Raw genomic sequence first — 15,106 nt, 5'->3', positions numbered from 1 at the left:
GAATCTTCAGTGTTGGAATGAATGATCCCTAAACATGAGTTTTCAATAGCATGCATCACATGTTCACTATTAGATCCTATCAGAGTCATTCAAATTCATAGACAAGATAAGAAAGAGAAGGGTTGAAACGACCCAGATCGGTTTCATAACCCCAATAATGAAAAGAACACATGAGCGATTCTGTTAGCTTCCAGTGGTTTGATGGTTTTGAAGATAACATTTGAAAAGTCAACAAATGCTAATTGTTTCGTTCTGCTGGATGTAGATTACATTGTGATATGTATTTGTAAAAATAAAAAGTAATGTCTTGTGTTTTTTTAATTTGCGGGAAATGATCAAAACAAAGTTGTAATCATGACCTATTTGGCCTACCACCATCTAGACAATTGGGAAATGTAGAGGCCCCCCCCCTCAACCTGACTTACTACAAAGGCATACCAAATTTGGACAAGCACGCACACACGTGAATTTACTGGTCTAGAATGTATTTTTGTACAGTGTGCGGTGTTGAGAGTCAGGCCACTGAATGGTTTAAACCTGTCTCTATCATCACAGTGGATCAGAAAGGGGCTTCTTAAAACGTTGGAACTAGTCACCCATAACTTTCTCCTGTATAAACAGCAGAGACCCAAACCTTGCCTGGAAAACCTCACTGCTGAGTTGCCTGACCTTTTACTACTGCAAACATACCTTATCTCCATTTCTAGTAGAAGGTACATTTCAAATGCAAGCGTGTGTATATTACAAATGCATGGCTGAAACTAGTGGTGTCTTTTCAGACTGAAAACGGCAGAGGAGGTTTTCAAACAAGCCAGAGAGAAGGTCTCATACAGCGTCAAACCCAAACAGTCCTCTGGAATAGTGAGTTCTCTTTCAGTCTCTTTTTCCTTTTTCCTAAATCCTTTTCTCCTAACCACTTTCTGTATATCTTCTGTTTCCTTATTCCTCATAAAATACAGATGTAGGAGCTAAATTTGACCTTTACCGTCACAGAAAATAATCCTGCAGCAATAGGATTTTAATGAAGAGTCAGTCGATTTATGTAAATCACGAAGCTCATCTGCATGGAAAATTCTCAACAAAGGAGTGATCAAATTAAGATCCTACATCTGTATTTTCCCTTTTCTCACTCCTCGTTTTTAAAATCTCTGTATAAATCCCCCCTCCAACCCCCGTCACCACTTTATTTTAGTGTCAAAATGCGGGGGTGAATTCATTTATGTGCCCCATTGTAATGTCTGAAACTCACTTCCATCTGTTTTTATTCCACAGAAAGCCAAACTCGGTCAGAAGATCTGAGCCAATGGACTGGAGAAATCTTACCCAGGAAAAGTTTGCACAAGTGAGATCAACACAATCTGATATGTCTTTTTAGCTATTGTATTTAAAAATATGTTATGTTCTTTTCTTTTTTTAATAGTTTATTTCTGTCATCCAACTGGTTATACATGTAAGTATGCCCAACAGGTTGTTACCTTGTTGGAAAGTTTGATATAAACACAGTACCATGCTTTGGCGCTATCTGTCAATGAGAGATTTCTCCCAAGTCCAAAGAAAGTATTGTGCTATCCAAAGTAAGTATTGTAGAATTAATTAAACAGTTAATTCTTTTTGGACAGATGCCATTTTAATGAGAAATGCATCGTTTTACAGTGCGACACACATGTTGTGGTATCCAGCCTTTCCCCTGTAGCATTTGATAGAAGATACCAGTTAAGACAATCATGTTTCAATAAGCCATTTCTATCCATCCCTGCACTGCCTTCCAGTATAAAAAGGAGTACAAGAGTGAGCTTGTATATATATTTGCTTACCAGACAGCAAGTCAAGTGCCTTTATAGCACACTGAGCTAGTTAATGACAAATGAGCCAATTCAATTAATCTACATTACAATACAACCTGTATGGAAACCAGACCTGCTTAGTGAAAACTTGCATTGTGACAATCATCAGTTTATCATACACTGTAGTTTCATAGAAGGATGATACGTGATGTACAGTTGTAGTTTATGCAATAAATCATGAACAAAACCATGACTTGAGTTTAGCTGCTAAGGTATTTAGTACTAAGGTATTTAGTACCAAGGTATTTAGTAGGTCATGAGGATTTCACATCATCCTCTATTGTTTTTTATTATGGAACCATAGCTACATATTTAAATAATATTATTCAGTGAGTAATACTGATGTAAAATACAACTTTAAAAAATAACCTTATCCACATTACATGTAAAATGATATGCAACCTGTATGTGACATATCCTGTATGATTTGTATGTTTGAATTGTTTTCCTGTTCTATGTTCTGTATGAGCCTTGTAGAACTGTTGGTGACTGTGTCCCCATTTGCAATAACGCCTTTGTTCCTGATAAAATGCTATTTATTGAAGATGAATCATCCTGAAAGTCTTTATCTGAATAGTTGTTGAGCCTATTCTTCTCAACCATCATTGGTCAACCAGATCCCTTAATGCCACAACATTGTTTGCATTCAGACCACACAGATGTTTCACATGAAATAGATTTTATATATATTCATAACTACTTATCCTTTGACATATACATATATATTTATAGTACAACAGTTATACATAAAATAATAATATCATTTCTTTACTGGCTAGCTTGATATTTGTGTGAATTATTTCACAGGTGGCTCTTAAATCCATAGGCAGATACTTAGACCGACTAGGTTCTTTTTTCTCAGTCTGAAGCCCTATTGGCTGGACAGTTCCCCAGGTAAGCCCAGTCCACAGCATGCCATAGACAGCTTAAGAGCTCCGCTTTCAGTCTAGAACTTGGTGCTGGGTTTATGGTTTTATATGTCCCAAATGTCCCAAAGGCCAGCTGAAAGGGGCCATCAGTCCATGGTAAGGTAATATTACAAGTTTGTATAGAGTCGAAGGACCCAGTTGTTTTATATGACTGACTGTGTTGAACTGAAACATGCCTGTGCTTCAGTTGGTGTTGTGCAATGCATCAATTTATGTCTGCAATTTGTAGTTTTCACCATAGCTGTCCATATAGTCAAAGGGCTAATAGATGGGCCACTCTGCACTACCAGTACCTGTAGGGTTCATTTTGTGTGACCAGTAGACCTGTGTACAAAGTGATAATGCAAAATAGTCCAATATAGGGGAGAGGTACTACTAGCTTGTCCCCTGTCATGTCTACGCTATTCATGTTCATGTTAACGTTCACTTTCACAGTCACATTAGTGTCCATGGTGACTGTCATGGTCTGGTTCCAAAGAATTCCTCACAGTTTTCCGTTACCACTCACATCCACCGACATACAGCGACACTGTTTGACACGCTGCACCTTGCGATGGCGAAAGGCTGGTTGCAGCCCCGGACAGTCCAGCTGCACAGTGAGCTGGGTGATGCGGTGCGGCCTGCAGAAGGAACAGGACTGGAAGGGCTCTTGGGCCTTGTTGTGGTTCTTCCGGCCGGACCCCGGGCCTCGATTTGAGCTGGGGCTCATGTGGCGGGGGATGTAGAAGGAGTTACACTGGCCATAGCAGAAGCGGTTGACCACCGTACGACTCCGACAGCCCTCCTCGCTCACCGTCTGGCGGAGGGGTTGCGTCTTGCACCAGTCACGTCGGAGGTACCGGCGCTCCGTGACCACCAGGGCCTCCCGACTTGACGAAAGGACTTCGGGTTTCCGCGGCAACAGGCGCTGACGCTCCGACAGGTTGCCTTTGGTCTTGAAAAGTGAGGGGATGGAGCCCTGCGGGCGGGGCTTCCTGGTGTCTGTGGCAACGCAGAGCACCCCAGCCAGTAGGACCGGGAGAGTGATTCTGCAAAACATTCTGGGGAAAATTAGACAGAAAGGTTAGGTTCAGTAGTACAAAACTAAGATTGAGCTTTGTACATAAACAGTGACTATACTGTGGCCAGAATGTATTGGTTTAAGAATGTAGCGAGGTTGAGTCTACTGGGTATGTCTCAATCCTGAAGCTATTCCAGTGTAACAGCACTCCGTCTGTGTGCATATGCTTTGGTGTTTAGCCTATGTATGTGTGTGAATGTTCACATGTCATATTGAACTTCCCCCTCCTCTTCACTCAGCCCTTTAAGGCATCATTGAGTTAATCAATCGATCATCTTGTCAACGTCTGTGTCAATACTTATATTTGCTTTCTTCTCAGCTACAGAACTCTTCCAAAAATAAACATGTCTTGCCATCAAAGGAAACCCTTAAACACCCATAACGAGAAAAGGAAGTTGATTTTATTGGTCTCGTCGCCGGGTAAAATAATTAGGGCTTTGCTTACTCTAGTCATGAACTATGCCGCAGATATGTAAACATGCATTAGCAGGCCCATCTGAATGTTATTAGGGGAGGAGAAGAGTACCCTGTGGGTCTCCATTCCCACTCTGTGACCAAGCCCTAAGCCCTATGAGCACTATAAACTGCTCTGTCTGTGTCTCTCTCCACACTGCCGACTGGCAGATGTGAGACCGAGATGAAACTCTCCATAAACACACATAAACACATGCATAAACACTCACACACACATACAATTCACAATGTAATCCAAAAAAAAAGGTTCTTTAGAATTTGTCTTTCTGATTTCTCCTGGGAAAAGGAAGTATGCTTTAAGTTGAATACCTTTGTTAGGAAAGAAAATTACTGGTATGTATCTGTATTAATGCCAGTACAATTTGTCAATCACTCAAAAATCTTTGCAACAGATGTTGTACTTGAATTGCATATACAGTATAAAGTAAGAATTCTGATAGCGGACCAAAAGCCCTCCAAAGCCATTGGCTGCTCCAATTCCCTGAAAGACTTCTTTGCTGTGCAATTCCATGAAAGACTTCTTTGCTGTGCAAATTGTGCATCCCTTCTCCATTTCCTGGACGTGGGACAACACAATTGGACGTGGGACAATGACTTTATCATGATCCACTTTGGGTTTCTGTCTCTGTTTAGTTTCTGCTCTTGACCCTGGGTCATGGCGCTCTGCCCTGTTAACCTTTCTGTCTCAATGAAACTGTCCCAATGTTCACAGTAATCTATTGGGCAGCTGTGTCTATGACCAGAAAGTAATGAAGTATAGAACAGCCCAGGAACCATGAGGATGGTGGAGGGCTAGGTACTGGTATACCCAGGAACCATGAGGATGGTGGAGGGCTAGGTACTGGTATACCCAGGAACCATGAGGATGGTGGAGGGCTAGGTACTGGTATACCCAGGAACCATGAGGATGGTGGAGGGCTAGGTACTGGTATACCCAGGAACTATGAGGATGGTGGAGGGCTAGGTACTGAGGAACCATGAGGATGGTGGAGGGCTAGGTACTGGTATACCCAGCAACCATGAGGATGGTGGAGGGCTAGGTACTGGTATACCCAGGAACTATGAGGATGGTGGAGGGCTAGGTACTGGTATACCCAGGAACCATGAGGATGGTGGAGGGCTAGGTACTGGTATACCCAGCAACCATGAGGATGGTGGAGGGCTTGGTACTGAGGAACCATGAGGATGGTGGAGGGCTAGGTACTGGTATACCAGGAACCATGAGAATGGTGGAGGGCTAGGTACTGGTATACCCAGGAACCATGAGGATGGTGGAGGGCTAGGTACTGGTATACCCAGGAACCATGAGGATGGTGGAGGGCTAGGTACTGGTATACCCAGCAACCATGAGGATGGTGGAGGGCTAGGTACTGGTATACCCAGCAACCATGAGGATGGTGGAGGGCTAGGTACTGGTATACCCAGGAACCATGAGGATGGTGGAGGACTAGGTACTGGTATACCCAGGAACCATGAGGATGGTGGAGGGCTAGGTACTGGTATACCCAGGAACTATGAGGATGGTGGAGGGCTAGGTACTGGTATACCAGCAACCATGAGGATGGTGGAGGGCTAGGTACTGGTATACCCAGGAACCATGAGGATGGAGGAGGGCTAGGTACTGGTATACCCAGCAACCATGAGGATGGTGGAGGGCTAGGTACTGGTATACCCAGCAACCATGAGGATGGTGGAGGGCTAGGTACTGGTATACCCAGGAACTATGAGGATGGAGGAGGGCTAGGTTACTGGTATACCCAGGAACCATGAGGATGGTGGAGGGCTTGGTACTGAGGAACCATGAGGATGGTGGAGGGCTAGGTACTGGTATACCAGGAACCATGAGGATGGAGGAGGGCTAGGTACTGGTATACCAGGAACCATGAGGATGGAGGAGGGCTAGGTACTGGTATACCAGGAACCATGAGGATGGTGGAGGGCTAGGTACTGGTATACCCAGGAACCATGAGGATGGAGGAGGGCTAGGTACTGGTATACCAGGAACCATGAGGATGGTGGAGGGCTAGGTACTGGTATACCCAGGAACCATGAGGATGGTGGAGGGCTAGGTACTGGTATACCCAGGAACCATGAGGATGGTGGAGGGCTAGGTACTGGTATACCCAGGAACCATGAGGATGGTGGAGGGCTAGGTACTGGTATACCCAGGAACCATGAGGATGGTGGAGGGCTAGGTACTGGTATACCCAGCAACCATGAGGATGGTGGAGGGCTAGGTACTGGTATACCCAGCAACCATGAGGATGGTGGAGGGCTAGGTACTGGTATACCCAGGAACCATGAGGATGGTGGAGGGCTAGGTACTGGTATACCCAGCAACCATGAGGATGGTGGAGGGCTAGGTACTGAGGAACCATGAGGATGGTGGAGGGCTAGGTACTGGTATACCCAGGAACCATGAGGATGGAGGAGGGCTAGGTACTGGTATACCAGGAACCATGAGGATGGTGGAGGGCTAGGTACTGGTATACCCAGGAACCATGAGGATGGTGGAGGGCTAGGTACTGGTATACCAGGAACCATGAGGATGGTGGAGGGCTAGGTACTGGTATACCCAGCAACCATGAGGATGGTGGAGGGCTAGGTACTGGTATACCCAGGAACCATGAGGATGGTGGAGGGCTAGGTACTGGTATACCCAGGAACCATGAGGATGGTGGAGGGCTAGGTACTGGTATACCCAGGAACCATGAGGATGGTGGAGGGCTAGGTACTGGTATACCCAGGAACCATGAGGATGGAGGAGGGCTAGGTACTGGTATACCCAGGAACCATGAGGATGGAGGAGGGCTAGGTACTGAGGAACCATGAGGATGGTGGAGGGCTAGGTACTGGTATACCCAGGAACCATGAGGATGGTGGAGGGCTAGGTACTGGTATACCCAGGAACCATGAGGATGGTGGAGGGCTAGGTACTGGTATACCCAGGAACCATGAGGATGGTGGAGGGCTAGGTACTGGTATACCCAGGAACCATGAGGATGGTGGAGGGCTAGGTACTGGTATACCCAGGAACCATGAGGATGGTGGAGGGCTAGGTACTGGTATACCCAGGAACCATGAGGATGGAGGAGGGCTAGGTACTGGTATACCAGGAACCATGAGGATGGTGGAGGGCTAGGTACTGGTATACCCAGGAACCATGAGGATGGTGGAGGGCTAGGTACTGGTATACCCAGGAACCATGAGGATGGTGGAGGGTTTAGAGAAGAGGACTGAATGGATGGTGGATGATGGTGGTCATGAGAAGGACAGGGGGGAGTTAAACTTCACCTCTTCAGTGTCTTCCAGAGCAACTGATGTGTGATAAGAATGTTTACATAATTCATGCATTGATGTCAGTAGGAGATTTCTGTGAAAGCTCAAGTTACGCACGACTAAGTCTGGCTCAACTCTATCATAAGGACACATCTCTTACACACACACACTTGACCACACAGTGTCAAACGTAATGATGATGTTTCCTTCTGTCCCCACTGCATCTCAATGTCATGACCCTCCTCCATCATTCAATGATCTACTCACCAGTTAAACAAATGCATTTGTCCCCAAAAAACGTTCAGTGACTACTGATCAGAATGGATGAACTCAATCCAACACAGTGGGCTTCCTGCAAAGTTTTCCCTCTCTATTTCCCCTTCATTAGTTAAGAAGACTAGCCCAGGTCTGGTGAGTTTAAAGGCTCTAGGGGTTGGAGGTATATCCTGACTGTGTACACAGCAGATGACAAATATGTTATACAGTCAGTGCTTCAGTCCTTCTCCACTTCCAAACTTTGCCTAAGTATGATACAGACGACCCTGCCAGCTATCGCCATTAATCTCCCAGCAAGACAAATTGCGGTTTAGAGATTGGGGGGGAAGTGGGGGGATAATGATAGTGTACAGAGAGACTGTTGGAAAACAAAACAAACTCTTTAGCCCTGACTTTACTGCTTGCGGCCCCCCTCATCCACCCCCCTGACTCTCTCTCTCACCAATCATCATGGAGTCTGAGCCGGGGGGAGACCGTGGTTTTTGTATTATCGGTGAGACAGAGCTGAACTGGACCATGCTATCTGTCCACTTACAGGGCCACTGCATGTTATATCACAACCACAAATACCAGGCTCTATACGCTTGAATGAACCGTCTCAGACCTCAGGTCTACAAATAATGGACTCCAAAAACAAAACTGGGATAGCCATCTCCCAGAGTAAGAATTGCCAATGGCAACTTGAGCTTTACTGACCACAGTGGGCGGCTACACTTGGATGAACTTTCCGTCTGCACCAAAGTACCAGCGCCTCTATCTTAGCAGATCAACCATGTTAGGTCAAGGGTTCTTCAATAATGCAATCCGCTAATTATTCAGTCAATAAGCTCAAAGCAGTACCTTCCACATGGGCCCTGAGATAAAGTGTTAGCAATGACAAGAACAGGATAACTGACGTCAATTATTGTATTCAATTCAACAGGCCAAAGCACACACACAGAAAACAAAACTCTGTTTTTACATGAAGGCAATTACATTAGATGCCATTATCTTCATTTGTGGCTTGCATTTCCCCAAACTGGCCTCTTCTGGCTCATTAACTGTAAAAATGTCCATTTTGAGGAGCTTGGTTGAATGTGTCCAACGCCAACATGCCCCTGAGCTGTTTGGACAGCCATTTGTCACCACAATCAATTTTCATAATTACTGCCAGCTGAGAGATGCTCTACTGGTCTCCAAGTCTCCAGCAGTTAGGAGAGGCACTTTGCTCTCCATCCCCCACAGTATTAGTAGAGATATTTACCCCGCACTTAACAGTACACGCACAGAGTGAGAGCAACATATTGTAGAGAATGACCGAGCAGGGAAGTAAACCCGGCTTGCTGGCCTGAAAGACTAACACCCTACACATCGCACCAATAGGGTTAACTCACATGGTGGGAATTGTAACGTGGCTCACATAGGGCCTGATTCTAATTTAGCAAATTACGCCTTTCTTACGCACGCCTTTTCTACCCACTTCTCACCCGTTGGTTTTACCTTATGAAGTTGAGTAACGGGCTTTGCAGGCGTTGTTCCCTTGCGCGCGCTGGATAAATGTAATTCAACTGCTGAAAACACTCCCAATTGCTTGTCAACACATTTTCTCTAGGAGTTTTCATTCAATAGGGTTTTCAGTACATGTATCGTAAGCCATCCCTTTAAATACTGTGTATCTTTAATTAGGTACACAGTATTTCTGCCACCTCTGGTCTCTTGGCCCTCCCAACCCTACGCTCAGCCCAGTCCAAGCTCTTCTCTGTCCTGGAACCTCAATGGTGGATCAATGGTGGAACTAGTTTCCCGGTTAAGCTAGGACAGCAGAGTCCCTACCCATCTTCCGAAAGCACCTGACCCCCCAATAGGGGTTGAACAATAATCCTATGAATCTACCCTAATCCTCACTAATCATGGATCTGTATATCAACCGTCCAGTCGTTGTGAACTGTGCTCCAGGCTCCAGGTTGAACCTGCTACAGTAGGTGTGGTCTGAGTTCCATAATGATATATCAACCGTCCAGTCGTTGTGAACTGTGCTCCAGGCTCCAGGTTGAACCTGCTACAGTAGGTGTGGTCTGAGTTCCATAATGATATATCAACCGTCCAGTCATTGTGAACTGTGCTCCAGGCTCCAGGTTGAACCTGCTACAGTAGGTGTGGTCTGAGTTCCATAATGATATATCAACCATCCAGTCGTTGTGAACTGTGCTCCAGGCTCCAGGTTGAACCTGCTACAGTAGGTGTGGTCTGAGTTCCATAATGATATATCAACCGTCCAGTCATTGTGAACTGTGCTCCAGGCTCCAGGTTGAACCTGCTACAGTAGGTGTGGTCTGAGTTCCATAATGATATATCAACCGTCCAGTCGTTGTGAACTGTGCTCCAGGCTCCAGGTTGAACCTGCTACAGTAGGTGTGGTCTGAGTTCCATAATGATATATCAACCGTCCAGTCATTGTGAACTGTGCGCCAGGCTCCAGGTTGAACCTGCTACAGTAGGTGTGGTCTGAGTTCCATAATGATTCAAATAGGCTACATGTTCCAAATTACTGCACAACGTCATCCTAATATGATGCACTAATAGCGACCCTCAGGAACAACTTGGACATGATAGAGAAAAGAAAGGTCAACGGAATAGAATGATGCAAAATGTAAACTACAAATTGAAGAAAACGAACACTAAAGTGACAGCTATAAATGTATGTGGGTATTACTGATGGTGGCTCCCGATAATAGCTAATATTTAATATGATACAAATTGTATAATAAAAATTTGAAATTCAAAAAATCAACTCGGTAGATTCAGGTCTAAAAGAAACCTACAGCTTGGGTGTACTCATACTCATTTAGCTCTTAACAATAGCTCTTAAACACTTGTAAATTGCAGTGCAACGAGAATGTTGTTATTTCAATCGCAAGGTAAATGCTTTTTCCACTTGGAAAGGGCAGGTTCGCTCGACGTTATTCATGGTTTCCTTTGCTTGTAAAGGCGGTGGAATTATGAAGGAATTAAATAAAAATATGATTCATCTGTAGACACACCTTCATTTCTTAGATTTCCACCCTGAACGAATAGCAGGTGAATAGCATGCTAAATGCATTGTTCCAATATTACAAACACACAGTGTTCGGAAACTTAAATCTAACATTAATTAACTAAGAGCTCTTTGGATTAAACTGGAAATAATAGAGTGTGGGGAAGGGTTTATATCAAAGGGTTTATATTAGGACAAAGATGTGTCCTGCCTAAATCCTCTTTGGAATCAGAGCTATCAGTCCAAGGTGGAGCCGTCACCGGAGCGGTGAATCGGATCAGAAGCCAAGCTCACTACTCACACAACGCTTACACACGCAAACTCTCACCCACACATGTAAATAATCTGTCTCTCACATATTCACAAGTCCCGTTAATACCTGCTTCTAACTTGCATAATTATTCCTGATATTTTCCTGATTGTGCCCACGTTATTAGACAGGTGTAGACAATCAAAAGACACATCGTGATCTGATTGTGATCGTCCTGTCCACCTCCAGAGGTAGTCAGACATGCATGGTGTCTGGATGTCTTACAAGTGTAGACAGATCTGGACAGAGAAACCATTTAAATCATTATTATTCCGCTCTCTGAAAGCATTGACAGGTGGCACTATTGACTGATTACATCAATATGTATCTTACAATAAATACATATTATTTTGAAAGAATATCTGTGAAATGTGTGTAAAGGAAGGGACCAGGAAATCTGGTCACAATGCAGACACAGTGGATGGATAACAGACACATTTTAAAACCATGTGTAGACACATTTCTGGAAACGTGGGCACAATCAGAATGTAGACAAGATCAGGACAAATGACCCATGTTAGCACCAGGTATAAACAAGGCTACAGTCTCTCTTACACACTGATGGATTTACACTGTGACACAAAGTTACATTCGTACCTTAATACTATAGCTTCTCCCACACCTAAACACGCCAAATCATTTATCACTAATACAGTCTTTCATTCATTAGCTAAATCAACAATCACCCACATACCCATTAACTCACTGAAAGCACTCACTTCCATAAATATTCAGGAAAATGCTTCCTGTGATTGAATCTCACCCTCTATACCTGTTGCTCTCCAGCCTGAATAACTGACCAGCCACCAAGACTACTGTATGAACAGAAGGAGGAAGACAGTGACTGTACCTCTTGCCACAGTGTCCCAGGACAGTGGGGTGATCCTGTCTCAGTTAGGGGTAGCTGTCCACCCTTACTGGTCCTGTAGAGGGAATCCTGGTGTTGGTTTCCATTGGAACAGCAGGGGTTCCTGAGGTGGACTTTCAGCTGAGTGTCCCAAGGTCTGTGGTCCTGTTTCTCTCCACTGAGTCTGTATCTTTGAGTTTATTAATAATCCATATTTATCTCAAAATATGTATATATCTCTTTCTCCTCTCTTTGTAATATGTCTTTCTATGCCATTGGGTTTCTGTGTCTGAGTATTCTAGTTCAGTGTCTCTGTGTGTTTCCAGCTGGGTTTGGAGTCTCACTTCTGCTTCCCCCTAGACATAGATGGGGCTTTCTATTGGCTCTGATCACAACATGAATCAAACCAAGCCTCACCTCTCTCCCATACCCTCTCTGTTTCTCTGCATACTTATCCTCCCTCCTCTTTCCACAAACATACTCACTGCTGACTCTCCACTCTTGGAATCCCCTGTCAGTCTTGCTCACTCCCTCTTCCCTTCTTCACTCTATCACTCCCTCTCGTACTCTGAAACCCCAAATCCCTTTTGCTCTCCCACTATCGCCCCCTTCACGCAATTTCCTCCCTCACTTTCCCTGTCTCTCCCTCACTTTCATATTAATCTCTCTCTCTCTCTCTCTTTCCACCTATCCACCTTTCTTCTCCCTTGGCCACGAGGTGGGTTCAATGATTAGGTGTTCCAGTACCACTGAAAGCCTTCAACACACACCACCAAAGAAACAAAGACCAGTTCAAGGAAACTTTTATCTGACACATCCATCTCAGCTCTCTCTGAGACTCTCATAAGACCACAACACATTGTTCCTTTTTCCCAAACATGGGTGTGTGAAATCACATAATCCATAAATCATTCTTACTCCTGCCTACTCACATGTCAACAGGACCCTTTGAAATTGCCATTCCCATTATTTTGGTTTAGGTATAAAGAAGATAGACAATGGTGTTCTGGGAACTGGAACTGAGACAAAAAACACTGGCTGTCATTCACCTTCAAAGATCTGAAACATCTGCAAAAAAAACTTCACTGTCTAAACAATTACCATTTGATCCTACCAGTAGAGAATAGCAGGAAACTATAGCAGCTGAATTCAAGCCTCAGTCTTTGTCCATACTATGACTAATATCTTAAGTCATGGTTTCTCATGGCTTAAATATACTGACTGGCCTGAACTGACAAGGTCATGTTTTGTGAAGCTCTGTTAGTGATATTAGCAATTAAGCCTTAGGGCTCAATTCACTTCGTAGGGCAGAACACCCACGCTCTGGTGCAATATAGTGCGACATAGGCAATTTTCCCGCCTTTCGCGGAAATTGCATTCACAGTAAATGCTGCATATGTCGGCTCAATCGGAAATGACCTTTCAATTTCAGTCACGCTATAATGCAGATCTTCAACGCTACTGATTGAATCGAGCCCATAGCAGGTCATTTCTGATTGAGCAGACATACGCAGCGTTTATGGTGAATGCAGTCTCCGCTAAAGCGGGAAAATTGCCTTTAAATTTCAATCACACTAACGCTGAACTTCCTCGATACGGATTGAATAGAGCCCTTACTTTTTGTGGTAGCATTTTTTGTACAGTATAATAAATGTCTAAATTGCTAACAAATAACACATTTGAACAAAATCAACAAACAATGCATTCTTTTTTGCAAATGTACAACGTATTCCCTTAAATTATAGTAAAATAAGGGAAGACCAGTTCTAATCTAACGGATACCCAAAACTACTGTATGTTACGCTCTGTTAAATCTACCACCATCTAGTGGCAACAACTAAACTGCAGATGACAGTCTGTGCCCTTAGCAGACTTATCAGTGAATATAATCATGAGCTATAACAATGACTCCAGATCAGTATGTTCATCTACTCCTTGCTAGTCATTACAAAAACGTATTGATTCATTACCAGGACAGTAAAAACAGATAAAGGGACAACTTTAATACATTTTTAAGTGTCTTTAAATATGGTATAAAAATAAATGCAGGAGAGAGTAACAAAGAAGTGCGTTCTACAGAAGACAAAAGACAGCAGCTTGAATGAGACTTTACACGTGTAATGAAAACTGTGCTAATTACTGTAGTGCAATAAAAGCAATGCAAAATAAACATAATAATTTATATATATGCATACTGCACAACACTTCCCTTAGCGTGACAAAAATAGGTGTGATTACAGATCGTGAACTGTATAGTGATAACATTTTGATTAGATTTTACTGTTAAGCTGTCGTTTCTTAATTTTTTTTATTTCTGACATCATTAGCTCAGCTGGAGAGGAACACGCGTGTCCATCAGATATGGTGGAAGTAACCGGACACTGACTTTCTGTAAAGGCATTATCCGGTCTTAATGTCTGTCCTAAAATGCCTATCTGTCCCAAAATGAATGTCCTCGCCAATAGTAGATATAGATCAGGTAAAATAAATAACAAGCCTTCTCCTTGGACATGCAACATCTGATGTACTGCCCAGCTCATCGTCTGAGTGGAAAGCAGACGGTGATGACGTAGAAATGACGTAGAAATGACGTAGAAATGGTCCTCCTCTATATTGCAGAGTGGCTGTATTTTAGCATGATGGCACAAGGTTGGTCAGCCTCTTTGATGTAAGGGATTTCCCCTGGGAGAAGAAGAGGGATGGAGAAAGAGAAAGAAGGAAAATAAGATTGATTGTCTACTGTAATCTAAGATCCACTCTAACATCCTCCTGTAATCTAGCGTGTGGAAATGTCTGTGCAGAGTGAGAGTTCTACCTGGTCGGAATATGAAAGTGCGTAATGTCTGGATTATACTGACATCCTATGGGCATCAAGTGTACAACACGATTTTGCATCATACTGTGTTATTGTGTTATACTGTATGTCAGACATGCAGTAGGTTCCTTCATCTGAGTAAAGTTCATTCATTGAATACAGTTTACATCAAGAGCTGTCAAAAGAGCTGTCTCCATGCAAAAATGTGAGGGAGAACACATAGAGGATGAAAGTCAGTGAGATGAGCAACCAAATGCAA

At 43.7% G+C, this 15,106-nt stretch overlaps 3 protein-coding genes across 3 annotated transcripts in view; 1 reads left to right on the top strand and 2 right to left on the bottom strand.

The window, feature by feature from the left end:
- Positions 1 to 2,388, top strand: part of fmn2a (formin 2a) — a 46,235-nt gene extending 43,847 nt beyond the window's left edge. The window contains exons 17-18 of the mRNA XM_029752143.1: positions 780 to 861; positions 1,273 to 2,388. Coding sequence (XP_029608003.1) covers positions 780 to 861; positions 1,273 to 1,299 — 109 coding nt within the window. The 3' untranslated portion in view covers positions 1,300 to 2,388. The remainder of the gene's footprint in view (positions 1 to 779; positions 862 to 1,272) is intronic.
- Positions 1,609 to 12,639, bottom strand: LOC115193686 (gremlin-2-like). Its single transcript, XM_029752592.1, has 2 exons — positions 12,036 to 12,639; positions 1,609 to 3,813 (listed from the first exon to the last, which is right to left on the bottom strand). The coding sequence occupies exon 2, from the start codon at positions 3,810 to 3,812 to the stop codon at positions 3,258 to 3,260; it is 555 nt and encodes a 184-aa protein (XP_029608452.1). The 5' UTR covers position 3,813; positions 12,036 to 12,639; the 3' UTR covers positions 1,609 to 3,257.
- A 183-nt stretch (positions 12,640 to 12,822) lies between these two features.
- LOC115193685 (regulator of G-protein signaling 7) overlaps positions 12,823 to 15,106 on the bottom strand; it is a 50,799-nt gene continuing 48,515 nt past the window's right edge. Inside the window, exon 18 of the mRNA XM_029752591.1 lies at positions 12,823 to 14,714. The gene's annotated coding sequence lies outside the window, so the exon portion shown is untranslated. The remainder of the gene's footprint in view (positions 14,715 to 15,106) is intronic.

This window comes from Salmo trutta, chromosome 5 (genome assembly GCF_901001165.1).
Source record: "Salmo trutta chromosome 5, fSalTru1.1, whole genome shotgun sequence".
Lineage (NCBI taxonomy): Eukaryota > Metazoa > Chordata > Actinopteri > Salmoniformes > Salmonidae > Salmo > Salmo trutta.
Note: the sequence above shows the minus strand (reverse complement) of the source record. Positions and strands in the feature narration are given on the sequence as shown.